The sequence below is a fragment of the Numida meleagris genome, chromosome 1 (assembly GCF_002078875.1).
Source record: "Numida meleagris isolate 19003 breed g44 Domestic line chromosome 1, NumMel1.0, whole genome shotgun sequence".
Taxonomy (NCBI): Eukaryota; Metazoa; Chordata; class Aves; order Galliformes; family Numididae; genus Numida; species Numida meleagris.
The window spans coordinates 60,619,715-60,643,445 of record NC_034409.1 but is presented as its reverse complement, the minus strand read 5'-3'; the positions used below and the strand labels follow the sequence as shown (position 1 = coordinate 60,643,445).

Below are 23,731 nucleotides of genomic sequence, written 5' to 3'. Positions count from 1 at the left end.
CACAGACCCAGCCCACCCCTGGAATGGGATGAACCTTCTCTTCTGCCTCTCAAGCATCTCAAAAGTTAGGGGCTTATACTGAAACTATACAGCTGACCTTCCAGTTACAGCTAACTAACAAGGAGAAGTGGGAACTTGCTCTGAGGTATCTGCTGGGTATGTGTTATTCATTAGATCTGCATCAAATGCCTGCCTTTGAACAACATGGCTTGCTTCACTGGAAAGGTTTACACCTCTCCACTGAGATGGAAATCTCAGGTGACTGGTTTGGGTTTACACTCCTCATTTTTTGATGCCTAATTTGGAACAAGTGAATGCCCTCCAGCTGAAGCATCACTGTAAACAGCACCTGAACTGACCTGGCAGACAGCATAAGGACATCCAGACTAAGCCTTGTCTCCGTGCCAGCAGTAAGAACTAACGCCATTCCTTTACCAGTTGGCAGAAAACCCACTGTGGTGATGTGCACAGAGAGAATCTGGATTTCCTTGGCCCCAGGTCTGTGTACAACTTACTTGAGCAGGTTGCCAAGATTGAAGAGAGCTCGATTGTGCTGAGGGTTTAACTGAAGGGCCCGTCTGTAGTAGTCCTTTGCCTCCACCACATCTTTGGTCAGTGTCCCCAGGTTGTTGAGAGCACTTGCATGACGAGGGTACAGTCTGTGAAAAAAGAAATATCAAGTTACAGAAGCTCATTAAGTGACACACAAAGCCCAAGTCACCTGTCCAGCCACCACTGCTGTCTGGCACTCGGTAATGGGAAGGATGTCAGTTAGAAAACAACAACTTCCCTTCATTTGCTGCAGGTCCTGATGGTATCATGAGGAACCTTTTCAACTCCCAAAGAGATTGTAAATCAGATCTTCTCCTACAGCTCCCTTATGCTTCCAGGGCAGAAGGGAACAGCGAACAGCTTTGAAAGTCTGTTTTACCCTCCAAGCAAAACGCAGAGTGATCAGAGCAGCCTGAATGTTTTTATTCAAAATGTTTCTCGAACAAGCAAGAACCGCTTAGTCACAAATATGTTTCCAATGGAAATATGTTTTGACATATACGGAAACCAACACAACACTGCTAAACTGATCTGTGGCTTTTTTTTTTAATATCTGTTTTCCACAATAAAAGTGACATTAATAAAGGGCAAAGTGAAACTTGAAATCAGCTGCTGAACCATGTTTTCAGGATGAAGCAAAACGATAAAAAAATCTGGAAACAGAGTGCATTATAATATGAATTCCCTGAGCTTCTAGCTGTAATTTTTTTTTTTACCACTTGGTTCTTCTTTTAATTGTTCAAAACAAACATTTAAATCTGTTTCAGTTAAAACATTTCACGTTGGGCCCAATGTATCTCTGTTAAAATTCCCTACGAATTCAAAAGCACTTTGTTGTCCACTCAGCTGCTTCAGCTCTCTGGCAAAATTGTGCTCCTGCAATAAAACTTCAGTTTGTAGGTTTTTCACTGGAAAACTCCAGAGGTGAAATTGATCCAGAGCCCTCTGTATCACAGATGAGTGAAAACTGAGGTTCATGAAGATAATGAACAAATACAAGAGGGATGCCCACAGAGGTCCCAGGTAAGCTGGGAGACCAGCTGGAAAGGAAGGTGACCACAGACCCTGTCTTGATGCTCATTTTATTCATGACAGGGAGGAAGTAGGTTAGGATGGCCAAGGCCTCAGTCTGAGGAGACCTAGCCTCAAATCCTGCTGCCAGTGCACATCTTCTCTTTCAAGCCAGGACAAGTCATTTGGCATTTCTTTGCCTTAGGTCCCTGTTTGTAAAGTGTGGATAATAGCTTTGTAATTCATGGGAAAGAGATGTGGATAATGACATTAAAAGAGGTTAGCTGTTATAGCCCAGGGTATGGCATGAGGAAGGGCTTTTAAAAGAAGCAGAGATTAAGATTATAATGTGGTCTAACTCTCAATTTTGAGAATGTTTTTAATCTAAGACTTTCCATGTTGTTTTTTTTCCTTGCCTGGAGTTCTTCATTTTGTCAGTTCAGCCCTGGGATTTTCTGTACTTAAGTACCATGAATAATTTAGTATTTTATACACTGCTGCAACATTTGTATCATTCACATTTTCATTCCACAGCATATAAGTGATTCTGGCAGGGTCTTATTTGGGGGTGAAGCCAGGAACACATGGGGAAACTCAGAAAAGAGGACGTGCACCAGGAACAAATTCAGGATGTTTCCTACAACTAAGCAAGAAAAAGGTCCCAAAACTCTTTTTCCACCCAACACAGAGCCTGGCAGACAAAGATCGCACAGCCACATCATTGAGGAGAGAGCATCCAAGGATGCAGCTGTGTATGTTTTTTTTAAACTCAGAGTATTACACAGACAAAGGGTAAGTGTAATAACCACCACTCATATCTAATGACTACAGGCTCTGTCAACATCCCTCGTGTACAGATAAGCATCTTGTCTGTCAGAGGTAATCACTTCTCCTGATGCAAGCCTTCAGGTGCAGTTTTCATGTACAAACCACCATCTGAACTATCTGCACAACATTCACCCACACTACCTGCATTCGTGGCTTAACTGATTTTGGAGGAGGTCCTTTATTGATCTTGTTACAGAGAAACAAATAGTAGGAAATCCAAAGCTAGCCTCCAGTTGTCACGAAAATAGCATCACTTTCCATCACTGAAGCTACCCAGCCAGTCTGAAGCACTTCTGGATATGAGAGGCTGCCTGTACTTGGAGAAGAGTCAGTAAAAGACAAAGCGATCAGTGGATAGGGTCTGAGTCGTACCCTAGCCCTAAACTCCACTGGCCAGCAAGGTTAAGCCTCGGTGGATGAAGAAGTCTGGGGGAAAATTTCCACAGGAATGGCAGTGGAGCAATGGACAGGATCGCGCTTGCCCACTTTTCACCACATGGGATGCAGTTCTGTATGATACCTCAGACCACCATCTTGAGTAAAGAATGTTCTATCTACCCTTTGGCAAACAACGAAAGGGTCAGTCTTGCTTCCTATTGATTCCACGTGATTTTGACGTTGCTTTCAACTAAAATGATTTGGTAGTTATATTTGAGCCTTGTTTTCCATTTGGCTACGATAAAAGCCAAGCATCCCATTTGTCAGTACTCATATAAAAAGAGCTCTTACGTCTGACATGAAGTCACTTGATGTGTAAGTGGACAGAAACATTTCAGACAATTCTTGGGAAATCCAGAAACACATGAACATTTTACAAAACCCGACAGTTTTGTCCTCAAACTTTCAGAAATTAATTCTACTCTTGGCCTCTATTGCTCCGCATGACATTTAAGGCCCAGGAGATTTGCTTGCAACAATTTGCAGAGGGATGAAAATTCAAGATTAAAAAACAGCACTGATTTCTCCTCTAAACTGTACAGTTCCTACCAGCAGTTCCATAAATACATTTCTGAGCTCAGCGCTAAAATCTCTCGACAGCAAATCATGGGATGCAGACACAACTCCATGTATCCTGGGCTCTATTTCTTATGTTTTACATTTATTCATTACATCTCATTGCCCTTTCCAAGAAATATAAGTGAAAAAAACAGAACCTCAACCAGCACAAATTGTCAGCTTAAGCCAGCTTAGCATCTGGCCTGAAGAACTTATGACAGTTGCAATTTTGCATATCCGAACAAACGTTAGGAGAAAAATCTGAGCACAGGGAGATAAGGCAGTGGTGTTGGGCTTTGCTGCTAGGGTTCAGTTCTTTAAATTTTTATTGGAATATCACTTTAGCATGGTGATAGAGCAAGATGACACTCAGCTGAGCTCGGCAGAGAGCATAACCAAGCCCTAAGACAGCAACACCTAGAGTAAAGCAACCAGAGCCAGAGCATGGGCCATCTTGAAACAGTTCCCAGGAGCGGTCCAGTGCTAAGCCCAGACCGGGGTCTGATCCCAAAAGTCAGCTTGCACTCAGCTACCATCTCTCAGATACTTGCAGGCCAATTCATACCAGCTGTCCTCAGGGCTACAGAATGGGGGCCAGACCCTTTTCTATGTATTAATATGGATGTTGACTAAAGGTCTAATGGTCTACCCTCTGTATACCCATATGCACCCACTGCTTCTAATAGCAGCTTCCTGGGGATAAAACGGCAGAACAAAGTCTTGTGGCTGGATTTACAGAACATCATAAAACTTGACCACAGATGACTAATTAAAGCAACATTTCACAGAATCACAGAATATGTAGGGGTTGGAAGGGACCTCTAGAGATCCCCCTGCCAAAGCAGGCTCCCTACAGCAGGCTGCACTGGTAGGCGTCCAGACAGGTCTTGAATATCTCCAGAGAAGGAGACTTCACAACTTCCCTGGGGCAGCTTGTTCCAGTGCTCCATCACCCTCACCATGAAGAAGCTCTTTCGCATATTGGTGTGGAACTTCCTATGCTCCATGGCCATTTCCCCTTGTCCTGTCCCCACAGAGCACTGAAAAGAGGTTGGCCATGTCCCTGTGTGTCCCAAAATTTACTAAAGAACTCTCAAAAGGTTTCTGCAAAATTTGCAGATATACCACCTGCAAACTGTTCTGCTTTTTGCTGCATGTGATCTATTATCTTACTAAAAGAAGGGAGATGTACTTCTTTCTTCTTCACTTTTACGCTCTTGCAAGGGTTGTGCTGTTTTTCAAGATTTTCTGAATTGGTCTCAATGATTTCTGATAGCTACTTTGTTTATCTTGACAGAAAATTCCCTGATGCAAAGATTGTCTCTTTCGCATGTGAGTTTATTTCTTGGAAGAGTAAGAAACACCTCACAATGAGGTCTCAAGGTAATGTGGAGTCTCTTCATGCCACAATAATAGCAGTACCCAGAATGCAGACCTTGTTTTACAAATAGTGGGGACTCTAGCAAAAAATCAGCTGTTACAATGTATATGTTCTTTTATAACTTCTCTTAAGAAAACAAAGCATTCAGTCTGGACGCACACAGTGCTGTGTTTTCATTGCCACCACCACTGATAATAGTAACAGTCTGTAGGCAATATCCTTCTTGCTATGCATCTGATTAGGTAGAAATTCCTCTAGGCTTCACCTAATCAAATGCAAGTGCTGCATTATTTATGAAAGAAAGCTGAATTTCATTAAATCTATTCTACAAGAAGCAGTTCATGTAAAAAAAAAATCAATTTCTCCTAGAAATCAGAGCAATCTTTTTTTAAAAACTTGCATTCATAGGTAATTATAATAGAAGTCTTGAAACAGCAGAGTTACTTAAAAAAAAAAAGAAGAAGAAGAAATTAACCCCATATATTTTAAAGCATATTTTAATCAGACTGGGATTTCAACTCTGAAGAGAGGACAAGTGGGATGTTTCCTTGTTGCACAATGAATAATTCAAACGATTCCTCCCATGCTGCATCTGCAATTGTCAGAATAAATTTAAGCAGCTTCTCCTTTAACTACTACAGGTATACAGTGCACAAGAACTCCCGTTAATAATGATCCTCACTTCTTTTAGGCTTGCAAAATTCCCTCTAATACTATCAAACAAAAGCATTATTGACTTGCACAGTCAAGAGACTTCTAGTCTCATAAGAAGATAGCAGGCATAAAACATATACAATCATCAAAATGCTGACAACCACTTATTTTGCTTTTTAATTAATGCTGTTATTATGTGAAACATTAGTTAAAAAAATAAACTGAAGAGTTTTGTTTGGCAACACATTTATACTACAAGAGATCCCCCCAAAAAAGAGAAAGAGAGGGAGTTTGTTGTCATGGATACAACCTATAATCCACTAAGAATTTTAATTCTTTTAGTTCAGATGTAGAGAGACCACTTAAACACTTGGCAAGCTCTGCTCACAGTCCTGCCTTAAACAGCCCTTGGTCTGGTGCCAGAGGTATTAAGGGGGCACAAAACACTAGCCTGACAATTCCCCACTCACTCTTGGAACGTTACAGGGTTTTTTGCACAGCCAACACTGTGCAGGGGTAGAAAGCAAAGGGAATGGAGCCACACTAAGGCACAGTTATCCAGGGAAATGCCCACAAACAGCACAGAACGGGTCTCACTGCCAGCTCTGGGGGTCTAGCAGCCCAATGGGGGCTGCTGAAAGCCATCCAGAGCTATCTCTTAGAGCTGGGACACCCATGGGATGTCACCGCTTCCTAGTGGCTTTCCCTGATGCCCCAGGCACCTATGACAAGCCTGTCAAAAGTGTGATACCAGTGAGTAGGGACGTAAGTCCTTAGACTGTTCTAAAAGCCATAAGCAGCATGGGACATAATTAACCTAATAGCCATGCCCTAACAGCAGCAGAAAGGAAAAATCCACCTGCATCTCCTTGCATGATACTCGAAGAGGCTTGGCACATATTCTTTTCTGCTAGAGAAAAAAACGAGCAACTGGTTGAGCTGGAGATGCAGTATGCCTGCTTTTTGTTACCGCATCTTTTAACTAAATAATCATAGAATCACTAAAGTTGGAAGAGATCACTAAGATCACCAGGGCCAACCCCAACTATTCCCACCATGACCACTAAACCATGTCCCTCAGTGCCACACCAACATGGTTCTTGAACACAGACAGTGACTCTACCACCCCTCTGTTCCAATGCATGACCACTCTTTTTGAGACAATTTTTTTCCTAATACCCAACCTGGACCCCCCCTTGGCACAATTTAAGGCCATTAACTCTCATTCCATCACTAGTTATCTGGGAGAAAAGGCCAACCCTCATGTGTATGTGTCAAGCACACTAAGTACGCTCTACCTTTGGAGCAGCTGTGGTTCAATATCACTACTGTGCCACTGTGGGCAAACTGCTGGTGTTCCCTCATTTTGACCAGATGAGGCTGTAGGGCCCTGAGACAGGTTGTGTTTTCTCACCCATTCTTCAAGATGCTGGACACTGTCTGGCTGCCACTCGCCATCCTTCCAGTGCCTGTGTGATCCTACCACAGTGTTCTACAGGCACAGACTGGCTGTAGCCAAACTAAAGGAGCTGTCAGGCTTTAGTTACCCCAGCCCTATTGCTGCCAGCATGGCAACTTGTTTTTAAGACACATTTTGCCCCATTTCAACACATATAGTAATGTTCTATTGGCATAATCTTGCCAACAGAAGTAAGAAGGTTACATCAATAATGTCTCATCTGTGCCAAATTTTTATACTATCCACTTTATGTTTACTCCTATGCACCCAGTTTCCCAATTTGAGTATTACATCACACTCATTTGCATGTGTTTTCTTAGGTTTTCCATAAAGCTCCGTGTAAGGTTGATTTAAAAGCTGATGCAATTCTGAGAGCAGCTACCCTACAGGGAATAACCCTACGCTGGCAACAAGTCAGGCCATGGCCTCATGACATCATGGCACCTTGGTCTGAAAGCTGCTCTATGTGATGCAGGTCACAGAACCAGACCCTATGTCATCCTCTAAAAGACCTTCAATTTGCAGCATTTTAATTCCTTTTACAGAGGAAGAGGCAATCCTGCAATATTAAGCAGCAGCTTGTTTCTCTTGAAGAGTTTTAGTAGTTGCATCAATATTTCCTCAAAGTTAACACCCTTCAGGTTGGCAGAAGATTTGTGGCAGTCTAGGATTTTTTTTAAACCTGGAAATCCTGTTGAAAGTCAGGCAAGTGAGAGATCTAAGGCTTTTAGGTTCCTTTGAAAGCCTCAGGCATAATCTCCTTCAGTGAAAGCATGACAAAGCAGTCAGACTCCGGGCTGTACGTGTGCAGCCCTGATTGCTGCTATTACACCTCACCCATTTCTATATTACTCAGTGATGAGGCAGGCTGGATCAGCACTTCACACAATGCTAGGAATAAGGCAGGGAGCAAACCTAACCTCATTGGGTGCTAGCAGCTCTCAGAGCACCTCTGAGCCTCAACAGTGCACTCCACCCCATGAGTGGTTCTGTGGGTCTCACTAGGCTCTTCACCAGCATTACATGGACCAGCTCAGGCCCTGATGGAAACGCCAAGATCATAACTTGATCCTTATGGGTCCCGTCCCACTCCGGATATTCTATGATTCTGTGATAACTGGTTTCGGAAGTGATGTTGCGTGCAGTTAGCAACTCAGGTTCATGGAGTGCCTACAGCTATTTCAGACACCCACCAGTTTGTCCCACTCACCACTGCTGAAGAGCAAGAGTCCCCCTACAGGTGCCTTGGGTCCCTCAGCCCACCCAACGAGCAGCACTGAGCAACTATAAATGTACATGGAGAGTTGGTGCTCACCTCTACCATGGTTTCTGATGTGGCCTGGGACAAATCTGCCTCACAGGTCCTCATGCTCTATCACTAAAGGAACAGCAGTGAAGACAATCCCCAGCTCTGTTCAGAAATGGGTAAAACAGGGCTTCGATCTCAGCTGGGACCTCCAGTTGCCAACTTGGTATAAAAAGCAAGTGCTGAAAGGCAGCCAGGGCTCAAGGAATTGCGGGCTGCCCAGCCTGCACGCTCTGCTTCCCTTGCCTGCAGAATGTTCCAGCATCGAGGGAAAGCTCAACAGGACACAGGCATCAAAACAAGAGGAGCTGAATGGATTTAATCTGTAAATTGACAAAAGCCACAAGTATTCTTTGACCCCAGCACCTACTTTTAAAATGTCATATTCAGAAGCATGACATTTTAAAACCAAGCCTTGTAGCACTTAAAATAGTATTTCATTAAATTTTCAAACTTGGGTGGGGATGGAAGCTTTAGAGCTAAGGAGGAAAGAAAGGATTTTATGTCAATGTCACAGCTAAACTCACATGTTTCCTGTGATGCTGAGCCAATGAAAGGTTATCAAATGGGGCCGTCTGCCTCTGCTTTCATATAAAGAATGTATGTAGGATCTATGTAAGTCCTTAAAATCCCAGAAACCACTCAAGGCCAACAAAGGACTAATAATTCAAGACATGCCTGCCTTGCAGAGAGAGGAAACAGTGCAGGCTTCTTCGGAGACCCCGCAGAAACCAGATCAACATCACAGCAGACAGGAGGTGGTGAGGTCGGATGAACTCTCCAACCAAGCATTTACATGAGGGTACAGAACAACAACATACGTTGTGCCTAAGCAGATGGGACAGAATCATACCTGCTACCTGTTTAAACCTATCCAAGTTTAGATTAGACATTAGGCAGAAACTCTTCACTCAGAGGGCAGTGAGGCCCTGGCACAGGCTACTCAGAGAAGCTCTGAGTGCCCCATCCCTGGAGGTGCTCAGGGCTAGGTTGGATGGGGCCCTGGGCAGCCTGAGCTGCTGGGTGGCAGCCCTGCCCACGGCACAGGGTTGGAACTGGGTTGGCTTTGAGGTCCCTTCCAACCCAAACGATTCCATGATGCTGTGATCTCCGGAGGTTCCCCATAGCGCATCTATGGTGGCTCTGAAATTGCTGAGGATTGCCTCAAACATAAGTGTTAACTGGAGCAGCCTCATTCCAGCATCTCCCACAATGCTTGAAGGGGCCATTCAAATTCCTGAGGATAAGGAGCACCCTGTACACTCTTCTACTAAGGCTTTGCAAAAAGTCTCAAGACTATTCTCAGTAGACACTTGCTGGGAACTGATTTTTCTGCTGCCCATTGATAAAGACCAGAGAAGTCAAATCTCTCATGATTTGTACAGCAATAACCAGTACAACCTGGCTGTTCTCTGAGAGAAACGTGGTCGCAAAGTTTCAACAAAGGCAAAGGCAGCTGGCTAGCAGAAAAGAAACTGGTGCAGGAACTAAGAGTAATTTGCCCTTAGATTGGACATTCTTGTTTGCGAAAAGTGAAAAGTACAGCTGAAAGTAGAAACTCTCCATAGCTCACATAAAAGTTGAAATAGACCTCATCTTAATAAGACAAAGGCTTTGCAGCTTCATTAGGAAAGTGTTTTCCATTCCCCAGAATTTTAGCCTCAATATGCAAGTGCATTTGCTTCCCTGGAAACAATCTGAGCAAAGACATGGTGTTCAAGGAACGTTCCATAGCTGTCCTTGCAGATGATGGGGGCTATTCTCTGAGGAGATGCTTTTCAGAAGAGAGAAAGTCCTTGTATTACAGCATAGAAGTGCTTGCACCCATGACAGAAGCCACAGCCTAGGAAGGGACCCAGAATGCAGATGCCTATGACGAGAAGGAGCGATTCAGCTCCCATTCCAGCAGGAACATCCAGCTTCCATTGCTGCCAGTGCAGTGACACACGTAATGCCCAGGCTTGAGGGCTCATGGTTACACTTACACCAGTCTGGTTTTGAGTAAATACAGCCCTGCACCCTGATTAATATTCAGTCAACAAAAGGCAGAACACCTGAGCAACCACGGAGAACACCCCAAAATAGGCAGAGAGTAGCGTTTAACAGGTTAAAAAATAAATTACAGTGGCTGAAGTAAGTTGGCCATCATCCCGTGCACTCTGTTATAAAGGCCATTAAGCTCTGATTCAAATTATCAGGCAGCCTTTTAATCGTCAATTATTATTAAATCACTCAACAGGTTTGTCTCGCTTCAGGACAGCCACCACATACATATACAAGAGCACCAATACCCCAAAAGCATCTTGACAAGGCATGATTTAGAAGAACACCACACAAAGATGTTCCCAATAGCTTGGACGTGATCAGTCTCAGACCTGTAAAATCCACTGAAGCAGGGCATTGTGTTAACTCTCTGTGAAGATGTTCCATCAATGCCTAACCACATGGCTTGCTCCAAGGGCCTGACCTAAGGAATTCAAGTGTCAGAAGAGCACTCAATGCTTTGGGAGCAAACACAGCCCCGGCAGTCTCAGCAAAGCAGCACTGCACATTTTTGACTCCCTGTAAAAACAGGCTAACAAATGGTGCTGGTATTTTAATTCTTTCCAGAAATAAATCACAGATGGTATCCAAGGCCACCTGCAGTCGACACTGAGAGGCATTTCCAAGGCACACACATGCATCAAGGACCATACAAACACTATTTTCTTACTGCATGGAGAGTGCAATTTAACTGAATTTAAACAACCCCAGATAGTGTTGATGTAAGATATATAGAAACCCAGTGAGTAGATGAGGGAGAAAGCTTAAGCAAGAAACCCGAGTCTCCCTTACAGCATTAGGGCTTTATTTCTAAAGTGGAGTGGAGAGAAAGGGCAGCCTAGCTTGTTCCTTTTCTACTCATTCCATCAGTATTATGCACCAATTTATTCCCTCAGTGAGGGATATGGCTTCGGTACTTATACTTGCTTCCTCCTCTCCCATCTAGTCAGGATCTCATGACGTTTCCCCGTGCCACAAACCAGCATCCCCAGTTTCCCTGCTGCAAGCAATGCCCTTAACTCCATTACTTGCAAGTTCTCAAAAGACAGTCTGCCCACACTGCAGCATCAAGCATTTTCCTATTGCCTGCTTTGCCTCCTGGCCCAGCGTCTCCCTTCTCTCAGGGCTGAGCAGCTGAGCAGCTCTCTGAGCCACAAAGCAAGCGAGCCTGAGGGTTCCTGCTTGCTGCCCTTCAACCCCATTCTCTGGTGAGTGCCAACAGGGAGAATGGAGGTTTCTGCATCGATCTGCTGACAGCAGGCTGATCCCCCTTCCACTGTTTTGCCAGCTGCACAAAGGGAACATGTGGCTATGAGACTGCTGATGGATGTGTCCACCCACAAACATGCTGCAAAAGCATGTATACTGTCCACATGTACACACACTGGTGCATTTATGTACAAAACTCACAGGATTGCCTGTAAAGTGAATACGTTCAGCAGGACTCTGCACCATCAGATATTACACTGGTGTTAAGAGCCAGTTCACACTGAGCACTTGCCTTCCTTGTGAAGAGCAGTAACCCAAATGGCAGCTCCAGGTTGCTCTAGGGCTGCCTGATGCTAGGAGGGCCAAATCAATCTCTCTCTCTTTCTCCTTACTCACTGTTTATCCGCCTTTCCAGCACTTTTCCTTTCTTAGCTGCCCCAATCTTAATTCATTTCTGCAACTTTCATCCACCAAAAATCAGTTGGACAGAAATAATTCAGTTATGATGCCGCCATGTTGAACCACTTGATGGTCATAGTAACTGACTTCAATCACATATAACTCTTTCTCTTCCACTATTAAACTGATTATTCTACTGGTATTTTATTAATTAAAGGCAAACCTTTATGTTTTTATGTCCGAAAGTATAAACACAAAATTTCAGGTGTCGACTTTTTGCTGGACACAACGATGTAGCTTGCATGCCATTGGATTATTATTACCATTATTACTTCCTTCAGCCCCACCTGCTGCTGCTCACATTGATGAGAGATCCACAGGAAGCAGGACCCTGGTAGCAAGCACAGCATGCCTACGAACTATAATCTGAGATGCTGGCCATGGAAACGCAGACTGTAAGATGGAGCTGCTTTGGGAATTAGATTGTGAATGAGTTCAGTTGTATTAGGGAGAGTGATTCCTTCTCCCCTCCCTTCATTGTTAGAAGGGTTATTAAAGACATAAGGAATGGCGGTCAGATGGGTTTTAAGCTTTTTGGTTATGTCAGTTCATATGCATTCCTGAGGAGTGATAAAATCTCAAGCAATATCAAACAAATGAGGCCACAGAAGAAGCAGGACAAAAGCTTGTTAGCTATCAACAACAACAAAAATATCTTCATTAGCACATCACAGATATTCTTCATACTAGCATAAGGTTGCACAGCCTTGTATTCTCACTCACAGATATGAGAGTGGCAAAACAAGTTTTATTTTAGGTAAGATTTCATCTCCAGCTACAGGAGGTCTCCAAAATTCCTAGCAACAGCAGCAAATGTGCAGCAGAAGCAGTGGCAAGAATTTTCAGGCTGGCTTTCAGAGTAGCCATGGTCAACTCCATCTCAGGCAGAATACTTCTGGCCTTCACTTTTTGCAGAAGCAAAAAACAAGCATCTCCTGGGGTCACTACCATATGGCAGGCAAACCACCAAAGCAGTCAAACCCAGCAGTGTGTTTTGATTGTTTACCGAAGGTAAGCTAAAAGCTTTATAAACCATTGCTACAACCGCAGAATGCCAGCTGTTGATAAAATCTGCTTTATGGATAACTCATTTTGCAGCTGCAAAGGGTTATGCCTCCATTTGCTTTTTCTTAACCTGACGTACAGGTGGAGCTTTTCCCATATACACAACACTTTTTTTTTTTCCCTTTCATTCTCCTTCTCTCCGATTCAAATTATGCTGCTGTTATCTATTTCTGCATATCATCTCAGTTTTCATTTCCCTTGCTCTTGAGCAGCATAACTGGTTTGCACTAATTACCTAAATCAGGCTCCATCAGGACACTGCATCACCGGCCACTTGGCTGGGGTGAGCCCTTTGAGGGGCCACCTGCAAAGAGTCTCAAACATCAGCAGCGTATCAGGCAGGAGCTGGCTGATGGGATCAACTGTCGAGTTTGCCTTGGAAACCTGCCCTGCAGTTTCAGTGTCAGAGAAAACACATTCTTCTGCTCCATCATTTAGCTGAAGAGATAAACCAACACATGGCAGCGGAGATCCTTCCTACAAATGCCTTCAAAAGTAGGAATGGGATTGAGTTTCCTGGGATTTAGTCCCAAATGCTATTATTTCCCTATGTAAACTATGTGCACTTCAACATCTTTTCCCACAGCCATAGCTACAGCACCTGCCTCCACCACAGGAGCAATAGGCCACTTTCACTAAACAGTGACGTGGCAGCTGACACTTCTGGCAGAGAAGCAGCAAGTGGAAACGCATTGTTACGTTGGTGGAATGGTAATTGCGAGCAGTTAAAAGAGCCAAGCGCGGACTGACAAGATCACTTTTGTTTAGCAAACAGTTAAACTCACTCACCAGAGATCAAGCAAACCTACACTGCAGTTTGGCACAAGCTTTGGGAGCAAGCTGGAATGATTAATGAGCCATCAGCCACGTGCCTCAGAAAGAGCAGCTATGGCAGTGCTGCTCCCTCTCCTACCTCCCAGAAGCTGCAGAGTGGCGGTGGCAGCAGTCTGCTTCCCTATTGACTCCGTTTTCCTTATTAATTCCTTACTGCTATGCCCACTGCTCCTCATCACACTAGGCAGACATGATATTTTGATCTCCCATCCCTCTGACAGAGCTGCTGCTGGATTGCTAAGCCCCTTGACTAAGCTTGTATTTTCTGTCATCTGGGGAGCATAGATTCATCCGGACTCACCTGGAGATTGAACACATGGTGAGGGGCACCTGGGGGAACATCAGAGAAGCTGGTGTTGTAAGCATTGAAGGCCAGGTAGGTTTGGGTCCTGGGCAGCCTGATCTAGTGGAAGGTGCCCCTTCCTATGGTAGAGAGATTGGAATTTGGCAGAGGCTTTAAGGTCCCTTTCAACCCAAACCATTCTGTGATTCTGAGTGCTGCCTCGGCTTCCCAGCTGCTCATCCATTTCCAGGTCAGGCCAGAGGCCAAAAATATTCTGAATCATCAAAATGCGGTCAGGACAGTACAACTACTAATTTCCTTCTTTCTAATTGTAGAGTAATTGGTCTACAATCAGGGCAGTGATTTGCAAAGCTGGAGTCTGTGAGGATGCATAAAATGACTTGGACATGAAAACTGTTCTTTTCTGCAACACCCATCTACAGTATCCACCATCATGTCATCTGTCCCATACCCATCCCCTTCTCTATCTCTCCATCACAGCCACTGCCATAGGCACCCAACAGGATCTGTGAGGCCTACACAGAAAGCCAAACACTTCAGATGGGTACGTCTGAGGGGTAAATGTGGAATGTAATTCTCCACAGGCAAACATACCACACTTTTTAATTACATAATTCTATTGCTTATTGTACAGCCTCAAAAACCCAGTGACAGGGCTGGGGAGAGGGAGTAAAAATAAGGAAAGCGTAAATGAATCGCTGAATCATAGAATCGTAAGGGTTGGAAAAGACCATCCAGATCATCCAGTCCAATCGTTCACCAACCACCATGCCCACTAACCATGTCCCTCGGTGCCACATCCACACATTTCTTGACCACCTCCAGGGACAGTGACTCCACCACCTCCCTGGGCAGCCTGCGCCAGTGCATCACCACTCTTTTAGAGAAGAATTTTTTCCTAATATCCAACCCTAGCCTCCCCTGGCACATCTTGCGGCTGTTCCCTCTCATCCTATTGCTGTTATGTGGGGGAAGAGGCCAACCCCCACCTTACGTCCTCTTCTCCAGACTGAACAATCCCAGTTCCCTCAGCCACTCCCCATAAGCCTTGTGCTAGAGACCCTTCACAGTTTCAATGCCTTAAGTGCAGATTGCTGAGGTGGTGGAAGCAAGGAGTGCAGCTCCCCAGTGACTCCTGGTGTGCACGTAATGCAGGCCTTGTGAGAGCAAACAGTGAACGTGCAAGGTGGGGACAGGGGGCGGTTTTTCAGAAATGCCAACTAATCCTGAAATTACTGAAGCAACCAGAGCACAAGCAAGAGCCACTGAGACACTGGTTACCTGGAAAGTGCTTCCATGTGGACTCAAGCCTTGACGAGGCCTTGGATGCTCTATAAACAATACCAGCAGCACAAACTGTGCCATCTAATGAAGTTGAGGAAACGTTTGAAATCGCATCTCAGAACAGACTCTTTCATAACTGAAATACTGCTGAGCAGAAGACAGCATTATAATTATAATAAATGAGTGCTGCTGAGTCAGAGGAGAACAAAATGTTTTGCCAGTAAATCCCATTTACGCAGGCAGAGGTGATGTCAGTAGGAGCGGAAAGCAGCGATGTCAGTAGGAGCAGAAAGCAGAGTTTTTACTTTCCATACTATCATGCTCAGTGTGGGGTTTGGAATATATTTGTTAGTCTCTCTCCTTCCTTTCAACTGCCTTTTCTGGTAACTGGGAAAGAGCTTGGAGAAGAGCTATGAGAATTATTAATGACCGTGAAAACTTGTGTAACACTGAAAGTGCCAGCATCTAGGAGGGCTGCTCCGAAAGTAATGCCTCCTATTTGATTATCTCAGCCCATGACATCAGAGGCAGATGCTGGTGGTATAGCAGTAGAGGTTGAACCTTCCCACCAATATCTCATTACATTTTGTTGCCCTGTGACAGATGGCAGCAGAGGGAGAGTCTGACAAAATGGCACCTGACATAGAAGTAAATGCGAAGCAGAAGTGTGGAAGCGAATTTCTCCACACAGAAAAAATGTCAGCCCCTGACATTCATTGACATTTGTTGAACATTTACAAAGACCAAACAGTGGATGTGAGCACAGTGAGGCTGTGGATGGTGCATTTCAGCTGTGGTGACAGCGACATGAAAGATAAGCCACGTTCCAGACGGCCATGCAGATTTTTCAAGCACAGCATGGAGGCTGGCGAAAACGCACAACTAATGGTGGTGACTATGTTGAAAAATACTGCTTTGTAGCTGAGAATTTGCTCTATCAAATAGCGTTATTGTGCTCTTTGTAGCTGTTGTAGATTCCATGGAAATAGATAGGAGGCATTACTTTCGGAGCAACCTACATACATCCATTTATTGTATCAAGCAGCAGATTAGAGGAGAAGCTGATCACTCTATGGAAAACAGTCTTCTGATAATGGGCTCTTCAGAATGGCATTTAAAGATGTAAACAAATCCAGTGACTGGAAGCTGACGTTAAAACAGACTAAAAATAAAGGAGGACATTTTCAACAGCCAGGGTAATTAACCTTCAGTCCAACTTACTGATGGCTGTACTGGATTTTCCATTCCTGGAAACGTTAAAAAATAGGATGGAGGCTTTTCTAAATGACTTCCTAAATCCTGAGCATGGTAAAAGAGAAAAGGATGCTACACAAATCCTAAAAATCACCTTCACCCAGCTTCACTCAATCCTTAGTGACAAAATGACATCCTGTCTTCCCAGCTCATGGGTGGGCTAGGAGCCCTTGAGAGTCTTTGGCATAACCCTGTCAGTTGGCAAGAAGATAAAACATAGGTGTAATTTCTTGAGTTTCCTCCCACACCACATGTCAGGAAAGAATATTTCTTGCACCTCCTGACGTGCCCTTTTGTGCTGAGCTCTGTTCTTGCTGCCAGAGCCGCTCCTCACATTGTCTGCCCTTTCCACACATGCCTTTTTTTCCTGGTGGCACTGTCTGCACCCTCTGTGCTGGCTTTCCTTTGCCACTCCCGTTTTGCCTGCAGACCTTCCTACAGGGCTAGTCCCTTCTCTCAGGACTGGAGGGTAGTAGGGAGCATCCAAAGCCCTGGCCAAGCATCCCCTGTGGGGCAGCAAATGGAGGGACACTGCCTGCAGGGAGCTGCCCCTACTCCACGTGGGGTCAGGAGATATGTGGCCCAGGATCTACCACATGCACAGCCTGGGCCAGGGGATGTTGCATATTATGGCCCTGTCCTTGGCCCAGATTTACCATTCCTCTATAGGCCAGGCAGTTCACCTTCCTGCTTCAGCCTCCTCCCTTGCAGAACTACGGTAATTATATTTACCTGCTACTGCACAGGAGCATTGTCGGCACCAATTAGTTTAGTGTTCATGCAAAGCTTTGCGGACAGGAGCCTCAATACAAGCAGTAAGTACTATTATTATTGCTCTACTTCAGATGGCTACAGCACTGGCATTTTCCAGGCATGCACCATTAACAATTTACTAAGATAAATGGCCCAGGAACCTGAAAATGCATTTATGACAACTACCTCCTGCTTACCAGCACACGTTCAGCCAAGTAAATGACACCTCATTGCTCAATGTGTAGCTATGGTAACATTTATATCTCATATTGAAGTGTACACACAAACACACACGGAGCTGGAGGGAAGCCAGGCTCCCTCTTTTAATGACACACACAAGACTGAGCCAAGGAACCTTCCCAACCTCTGAAAGCTGAGCTGCCCCCAGGGAGGGGGCTGGGGGGCAAGGAGCAGGCAGCCCTTGCCAGGAAGTGATGAGCTACTGGTGGGCTGCATCACACAGCGCGAGCCTAGCTGGGGTTTCAGGGAACTTACTTGAGAGCAGTTTTGTAGTGGTAGATCGCTTCGATGTTACGGCCTTGGTCTTTCAGAAAATTGGCATAGTTGTAGTGCACCTTGGCGTTGTGGGGTAGAGTCCTCACTCCTGAGCTGCAAAGAGAAACAGAAGCAGGATGGTGTAAGTACCAGCATGGCAACTTTCGCTGGGGTGAGATACTGTGGTAATTCAAAATACAAGGTGTTAATTTGGAAGACCCTAAAAAGCCTAACATTCAGAGGGAAAGTACGCAGTACTTTCTGCAATACAGCTGTAATAGGCTCCCTTGTCTCCAGCCCTGCTTTAACTTCAGTATCACGAAGCACCTTACAAAAACCTTGATTTCAATCTGTCAGCTGCAGGCACCAGAAAGAAGTATGCTTTCCATAGGCATCAGCCACTAGAGGGGATGCACAGCACACTCTGAGCACCTAGCCAGCACGTATATAGGCAGCACAGCACTGAGCAGAGTGCGACCAGGAGGGGAGGGCTAACAGGAATCTTGCCCTTAGCTGGCAAGGAATACACTCTCGAGTTATAACATATGACCACGGATGTGTGACTGCACAGCCAACCCAGCCCTCCCCTTCATCCTCCTTGCTATGCAGATTGGACTGAATGTTTGGAATTAATAATGAGGGCGCAAAGACAAAAGGAGAAGAGCAGGCATGTGCTTATTTACTTAATTGACAGCACATAAAGCAAGGTACACCTTGCACAGCTGGAGGAAATGCTGTTTCGAGGTTATAGTTAGAAAGAAATCTCAAGAGCACGTACACCATGGAAACACTTCCCCTGCAAGAACCCAGAGAAGTCGGAACGCTGTTTAACAGGGGAATTCTTTCCAGCACATAAATAGGGACTCTCTGAGGTAATGGGAAATAAATGTGGATTAAATGCAGAAAAAGCACTGTTCCTCGCTCACAAGCAGACTCCTGCCAGCTGCTGTCTTCCTTTTCCCCATCAGCTCTGAGCTTCCTACCCCAGGTAAGAAACTCAGGACGTAGGGCACTCTAAACCTTCCTACTCTGCCTACCATGTCTCTGCTGTCTAACTAGGGTGGGCAGTGAAGTTAACCACGAAAAAATGAGGTTGCAAACAACCTCTACAGTGGGGAGAAGGCACCCACAGGCGCCTAAACCCTTTGCCAGGAATTTCATTTTAAATGGCACTGGAGAATCTTAGTGGCAAATCTGCTGCCTTTTTGGTTATCTGCAGCCAGTGGTATCAAGCGTCACTAATGCCTTCTTGTGAGAGCTTCCAAAGCTTCGCCCACAGCCGCCTTACAGAGTTCAGCACAACACAGCTACAGTTTGCCCACAGAAATCAAAAATAGACCTTGCAGTTGGCTTCCTAATCATCAGGTACTTCCAAATTACTTACTGGGAGCACTACAGGAATAAGACATTTTGTGACTAATCGCTGAATTAAATCAGTTAATTGATGCTATTCTTAAGAGAATGATTTTCTATATTAGTTTTCACAAAGATATACTGCACCAGCAGCAAGTAATGTGTGACTGCTATGGCTGTGTTAATTTCCATTGGCCTTGGGAGCTATTAACTACACACTTACAACCTCTGGGCATTACCGGAATATTAATTCTTATACAGAGAGGGTTGAATTACATCAGTGACAGCGTTACAGGCAGAGACGCAGACTCAACGCTGTTCCCATCTCAGAGCTATGTGCAATGAGTTGCTGGCTCCGTTATAGCCTCTGCTGAAGCAGAGCTCACCGAGTTAATGGTGAGAAGTATATTACATATGCACAAGTACTGCAGTTCTAATGAGATACAGTTTTAACAGTAAGATGCATACGTTTAAATATTTTAATTCTGGGCTGTTTCTCTTTAAATAGAATTTATTACTAATCCTGCCGGTCCCATTTATTAAAACGTCACCGATAAAGCTCTTTCATCTGCGTGATTCTGCTGGGGGTGGGGGTGACACAGGGAACACAGAAACTGGCTTGAGTTTGAGACATTACGATGCTGGCTTCTGCATCACACCACTCACATTCCCTGACCTATTTATTCTCCTTGCATGGGTGGGGAGGGGGGTGTTTGGTTTTGCAAATGCACACAGCAACGACTGAGGCGAACTGCTTATCAGCTCCACACTGCCAGCAGCATAGCAAACACCCGGCTGGAGGCAGAGTGGATTTTTTGGAGAGTTTAGGCAAACACTTCTGCTAATTGATTCTTGACCAGCTGAGAACAGTGCTCATTGACAGGGGAAACAATAATGTCCACAACTGAAAGCCAAGTGGGAAAGGGTGGAGTATAAATAACAAAGCAAAACACAATGGCTTTCCATTTCTGCTTCCCACATGCCCGCAGACTCACAGTTTCAATCTCTTTTTCCAACTTCTTTTCCAAAATCTCCTGTCTCCCTCCTCCCCAGCCCAGCACATGTGCCCTTCTGACAACCTATGGACCTACTCTCTAGCCAGCCAGAAACAAGTCGCCTGAGATCCAACATCACTAATCAGGAGCATTTCCTTCCCTTCTGACTTCTGTGACAGCACTAAATAACATAAATGGAAAATAAACAATAGGAAAGCCATCTTACGTAGCACTTCCTCCCCATGGAAAGGAGACAGCCTGATAACCATAACGGAGAGAAACAAAATACCATCGGCACTTCCAACCTCAAACCCAAATCCCATTTAGCCAGCAAAAGTCTCCCATGATATTGTTTTCTTCAGTGCCTGTCCCACTCTGCAAAGTTCAGGTCAGAATGTTCATCGATTTTCTGTGATTTTCGTATGAGAAGCATTCAGTTTGCAAGGAAATGAGACCACTCCTGTCTCAGCAGGAACCTTGGGACACTGAAGCAATCTCATCTGCTTTGGGAATCATTATCGCCAATAAAGGTTCTCTATGGCAAAATGTTCTCTGGATGACCCCAACAGCCGCTGTCCCTGGCCTCATATCCTCGTATTGATTTTCACAGATATCAGCATGGGGCTCTGAACCATTCTACAGAAGATGCACAAAATGCAAGGGAAGTTGCTCTTCTTAGCTGAGTTGACTTGCAGAATCAACAAAAGCACGCAGCAGTAAATGTCACCTGTGGGGTGGGCTGGTTAGTCGGTTATTTTTCTCCTGTTTCTTTGGTTTTTTGTTTTTGATTGAGTGTTTTTTGCACATTACTGAGGTCAGCAGACCTGACTTGGAAGGGAGAACTGCTGACAAAGAAAGAGACACTTTTATATAGCTCCTTCACTGGCTACAACCATACTTCCAGACACTGTCACAAATGTGGGCTGTACACACGATGCTTTCCAGGAGCAATAGGAAATGCGGCAGCTTCACAAACCTTGAGAAGGTTGATACAGCGGATGCAGGGGTTAGCCCACAGCCCTCATCTCTCCTGGCCTGTGCATTCATTCTATGGGGCCATTCCCTAAATATTTAACAAACAAGCCCTCCTTGTCCACCTGCCAACACAGTCAGGCAAACTGCTTGAGGCTTCTAGAGATTTATTCGAATGCTTCAAATAGCTGTATCTATGCATTTGGTCACTTTTTATGCTTGTGGTTCATTTGCTTCTCACTTTTAGCCCTTGCACACATACTTGTGCACAAATGTGTAGATGCATCCTCTCCTCAGGTGGTATCACTCTCTTCCACACTAAGGGAGCCAGGACTCTGAGAGATTTCTGCATCCTCCAGATTTGGACCCTGCTCTGGAGCCCAAGAGTTGTGGCAGCTGTTAGCAGGGAGTGTGACAAGGCTGACACTGGCAGCATCGCGTCAAAGCAGGGCAAACCATGAGAATGAAAAAAGATGGGGTGCAAAGCACAAAACTGGTACCTGCTGATACACCTACATCTCCTGGAGAAAAAAAAAAGTGCAGACAAAGCATGTATAACAGAACCAAGGGAATTGAGATAGACTGACACTGAAGAAACACACCTAATCAAATGGAGGAATTGAAAGGAGAGGTGAAGGGGAAGAACGAGAGGAGGGAAAAATTAGTAATTAATTAAAGCGGCAAGTGGAGGAAGAAGAATAGAGAACTAAGAATGGGAATAAAGATCCTCTCAGCACATTCTTCTTTAAAAAAAAAAAATAACACACAGTCAGACTACCAAGCAGGTTGATTTATGTCTCCTTTCTCCACATATAGATTTGCTCTGTTTCCTTATTATTTTCTCTCAAACTGCTTTACTGTTCCTTATCTCCTCCTCCTGCTACGTCCTTTCTAATTTATTGCTGTCTAACATGCCTCCATCTACTTCTCCCTCCTTCGCTCCTCTCAACATCATCCCGTATACAGCCTCTACGCTCGTCAGATAATAAAATTATCTTCTTGTTCCACTGTTCTACTGTTGTATTTCTTTCACATCCTACCATATTATAGACTCTCAACAGATGTATAACACTTATGAAAAAAGATTTTAAAAGGACAACAGAATGCCAACATGGTTAAATAGCATAATAAAGAAGGCTATGAGAAATGAAAAACACACATTTAAGAAGTAAACTTCACAGCTAAAGAGGTAAAAAAGATAAATGTATAAACTTTATCCAGTTCAACATAAACCATAATTAGGCAGATCAAAGGAGATACAAGGAAAAACTTGCTAAAGACATCAAAGCTAATAATGGAGTACATCAGATATAGAAAACCAGCCAAAGATCCGCTAAGGACAACAGGTTCTAAAAGTAATTCTTGAAGATGAAAAGGCCACAGCAGACGAGCTCACTACAGGGGAACTGGAGGACGTTCCCACACTAGAACCTTTCCTTACAGCAGCAAGTCCAAAGCATTGTCTCAAACTAAAGCGGCACTAAGAGAAGCATTAAAACAAACCAACACAAAGAATGCTAAAAAATCCATAGGGCCTGATAGCATGCATCCAAAGGAAATCAAATGTGAAGCTGCTATTAGCTGCAGTATGTAACTTATCATTTAAATGAGCCTTAGCATTGGAGAAATGGGAGGTGATGAACATGATGTCAGCTGTCTCCACTCAAAGGATATGGAGAGAGACAGAGCAGCAGGTCTAATTTCCTGTTCAAGTAATTCAGGAGAAACAGCAATAAAACCAGATCTAGCAAACTTCTGGATACCTACAATCCAACAGGGAAGAATTTAACCTTGAATTTTGCAGAAAGAAGTTAGGTGAACAGATCCATTGTTCTTTGATAGACTCAACAGGCATGTGGTACTAAAGCCATTGAAAGCTTTTATAAAAGTCCAGTCAGTTTCAATCATGTCAATGTTGTGCACCTGGATGCTCAAAAAGGCTTTTGATAAAGTCCCTCACTGAAGTTTTCCCATTTCTTAAAGGCACCATGGAATAAGATGGAAGGTCCTCTGTGAATCACTGTTTGCTTGAAACACAGCAAGTAAAGAGCACAGGTAGGTGAAAAGTTTTCCTAAATGGAGAAGACTACAAACAGGGTTCCCAAGAGCCACACACTGGCACGTAGGCTCCTTCGTGTGTTCACAAAATATCTGAAAAAGGGAGCAAGCAGGGAGACAACACATTTGCTGATGACAACAACATGAATCACACTGCAGGAATTAAAGCTAACTACAAAATGTTGCAAAAGGATCTCATAGTATTGAAGACTGAGCAAGAAAGTGGCAAATGAAATGCAATTCTAGTACAGCCACAAGTTTTAGATTGGTGTCTACACATCAGACATTTCCACTCATAATAGGTATCTCAGATTTTGTGTGGACAGATCAGGAATTAATAGGAAAGGAACAGAGAACACCAAGAAAACAGCCCTTCAGTACCATGCTGCACATCTCCTGAATGGCGTATGTTGTTCTGTCTCAAAAGGACAGGTTAGAGTTGGAAAACACCCAGCAAATGATGACA

The 23,731-nt window shown here is 44.3% G+C and overlaps 1 protein-coding gene across 1 annotated transcript in view; it reads right to left on the bottom strand.

Moving 5' to 3' along the window:
• The window catches only part of TMTC1 (transmembrane and tetratricopeptide repeat containing 1), a gene marked incomplete at its 5' end in the record, with an annotated part of 152,534 nt that overhangs the window by 25,118 nt on the left and 103,685 nt on the right, over positions 1-23,731 (bottom strand). The window contains 2 exons of the mRNA XM_021395874.1: positions 516-659; positions 17,888-18,001. Of these exons, the coding sequence (XP_021251549.1) occupies positions 516-659; positions 17,888-18,001 (258 nt within the window). The remainder of the gene's footprint in view (positions 1-515; positions 660-17,887; positions 18,002-23,731) is intronic.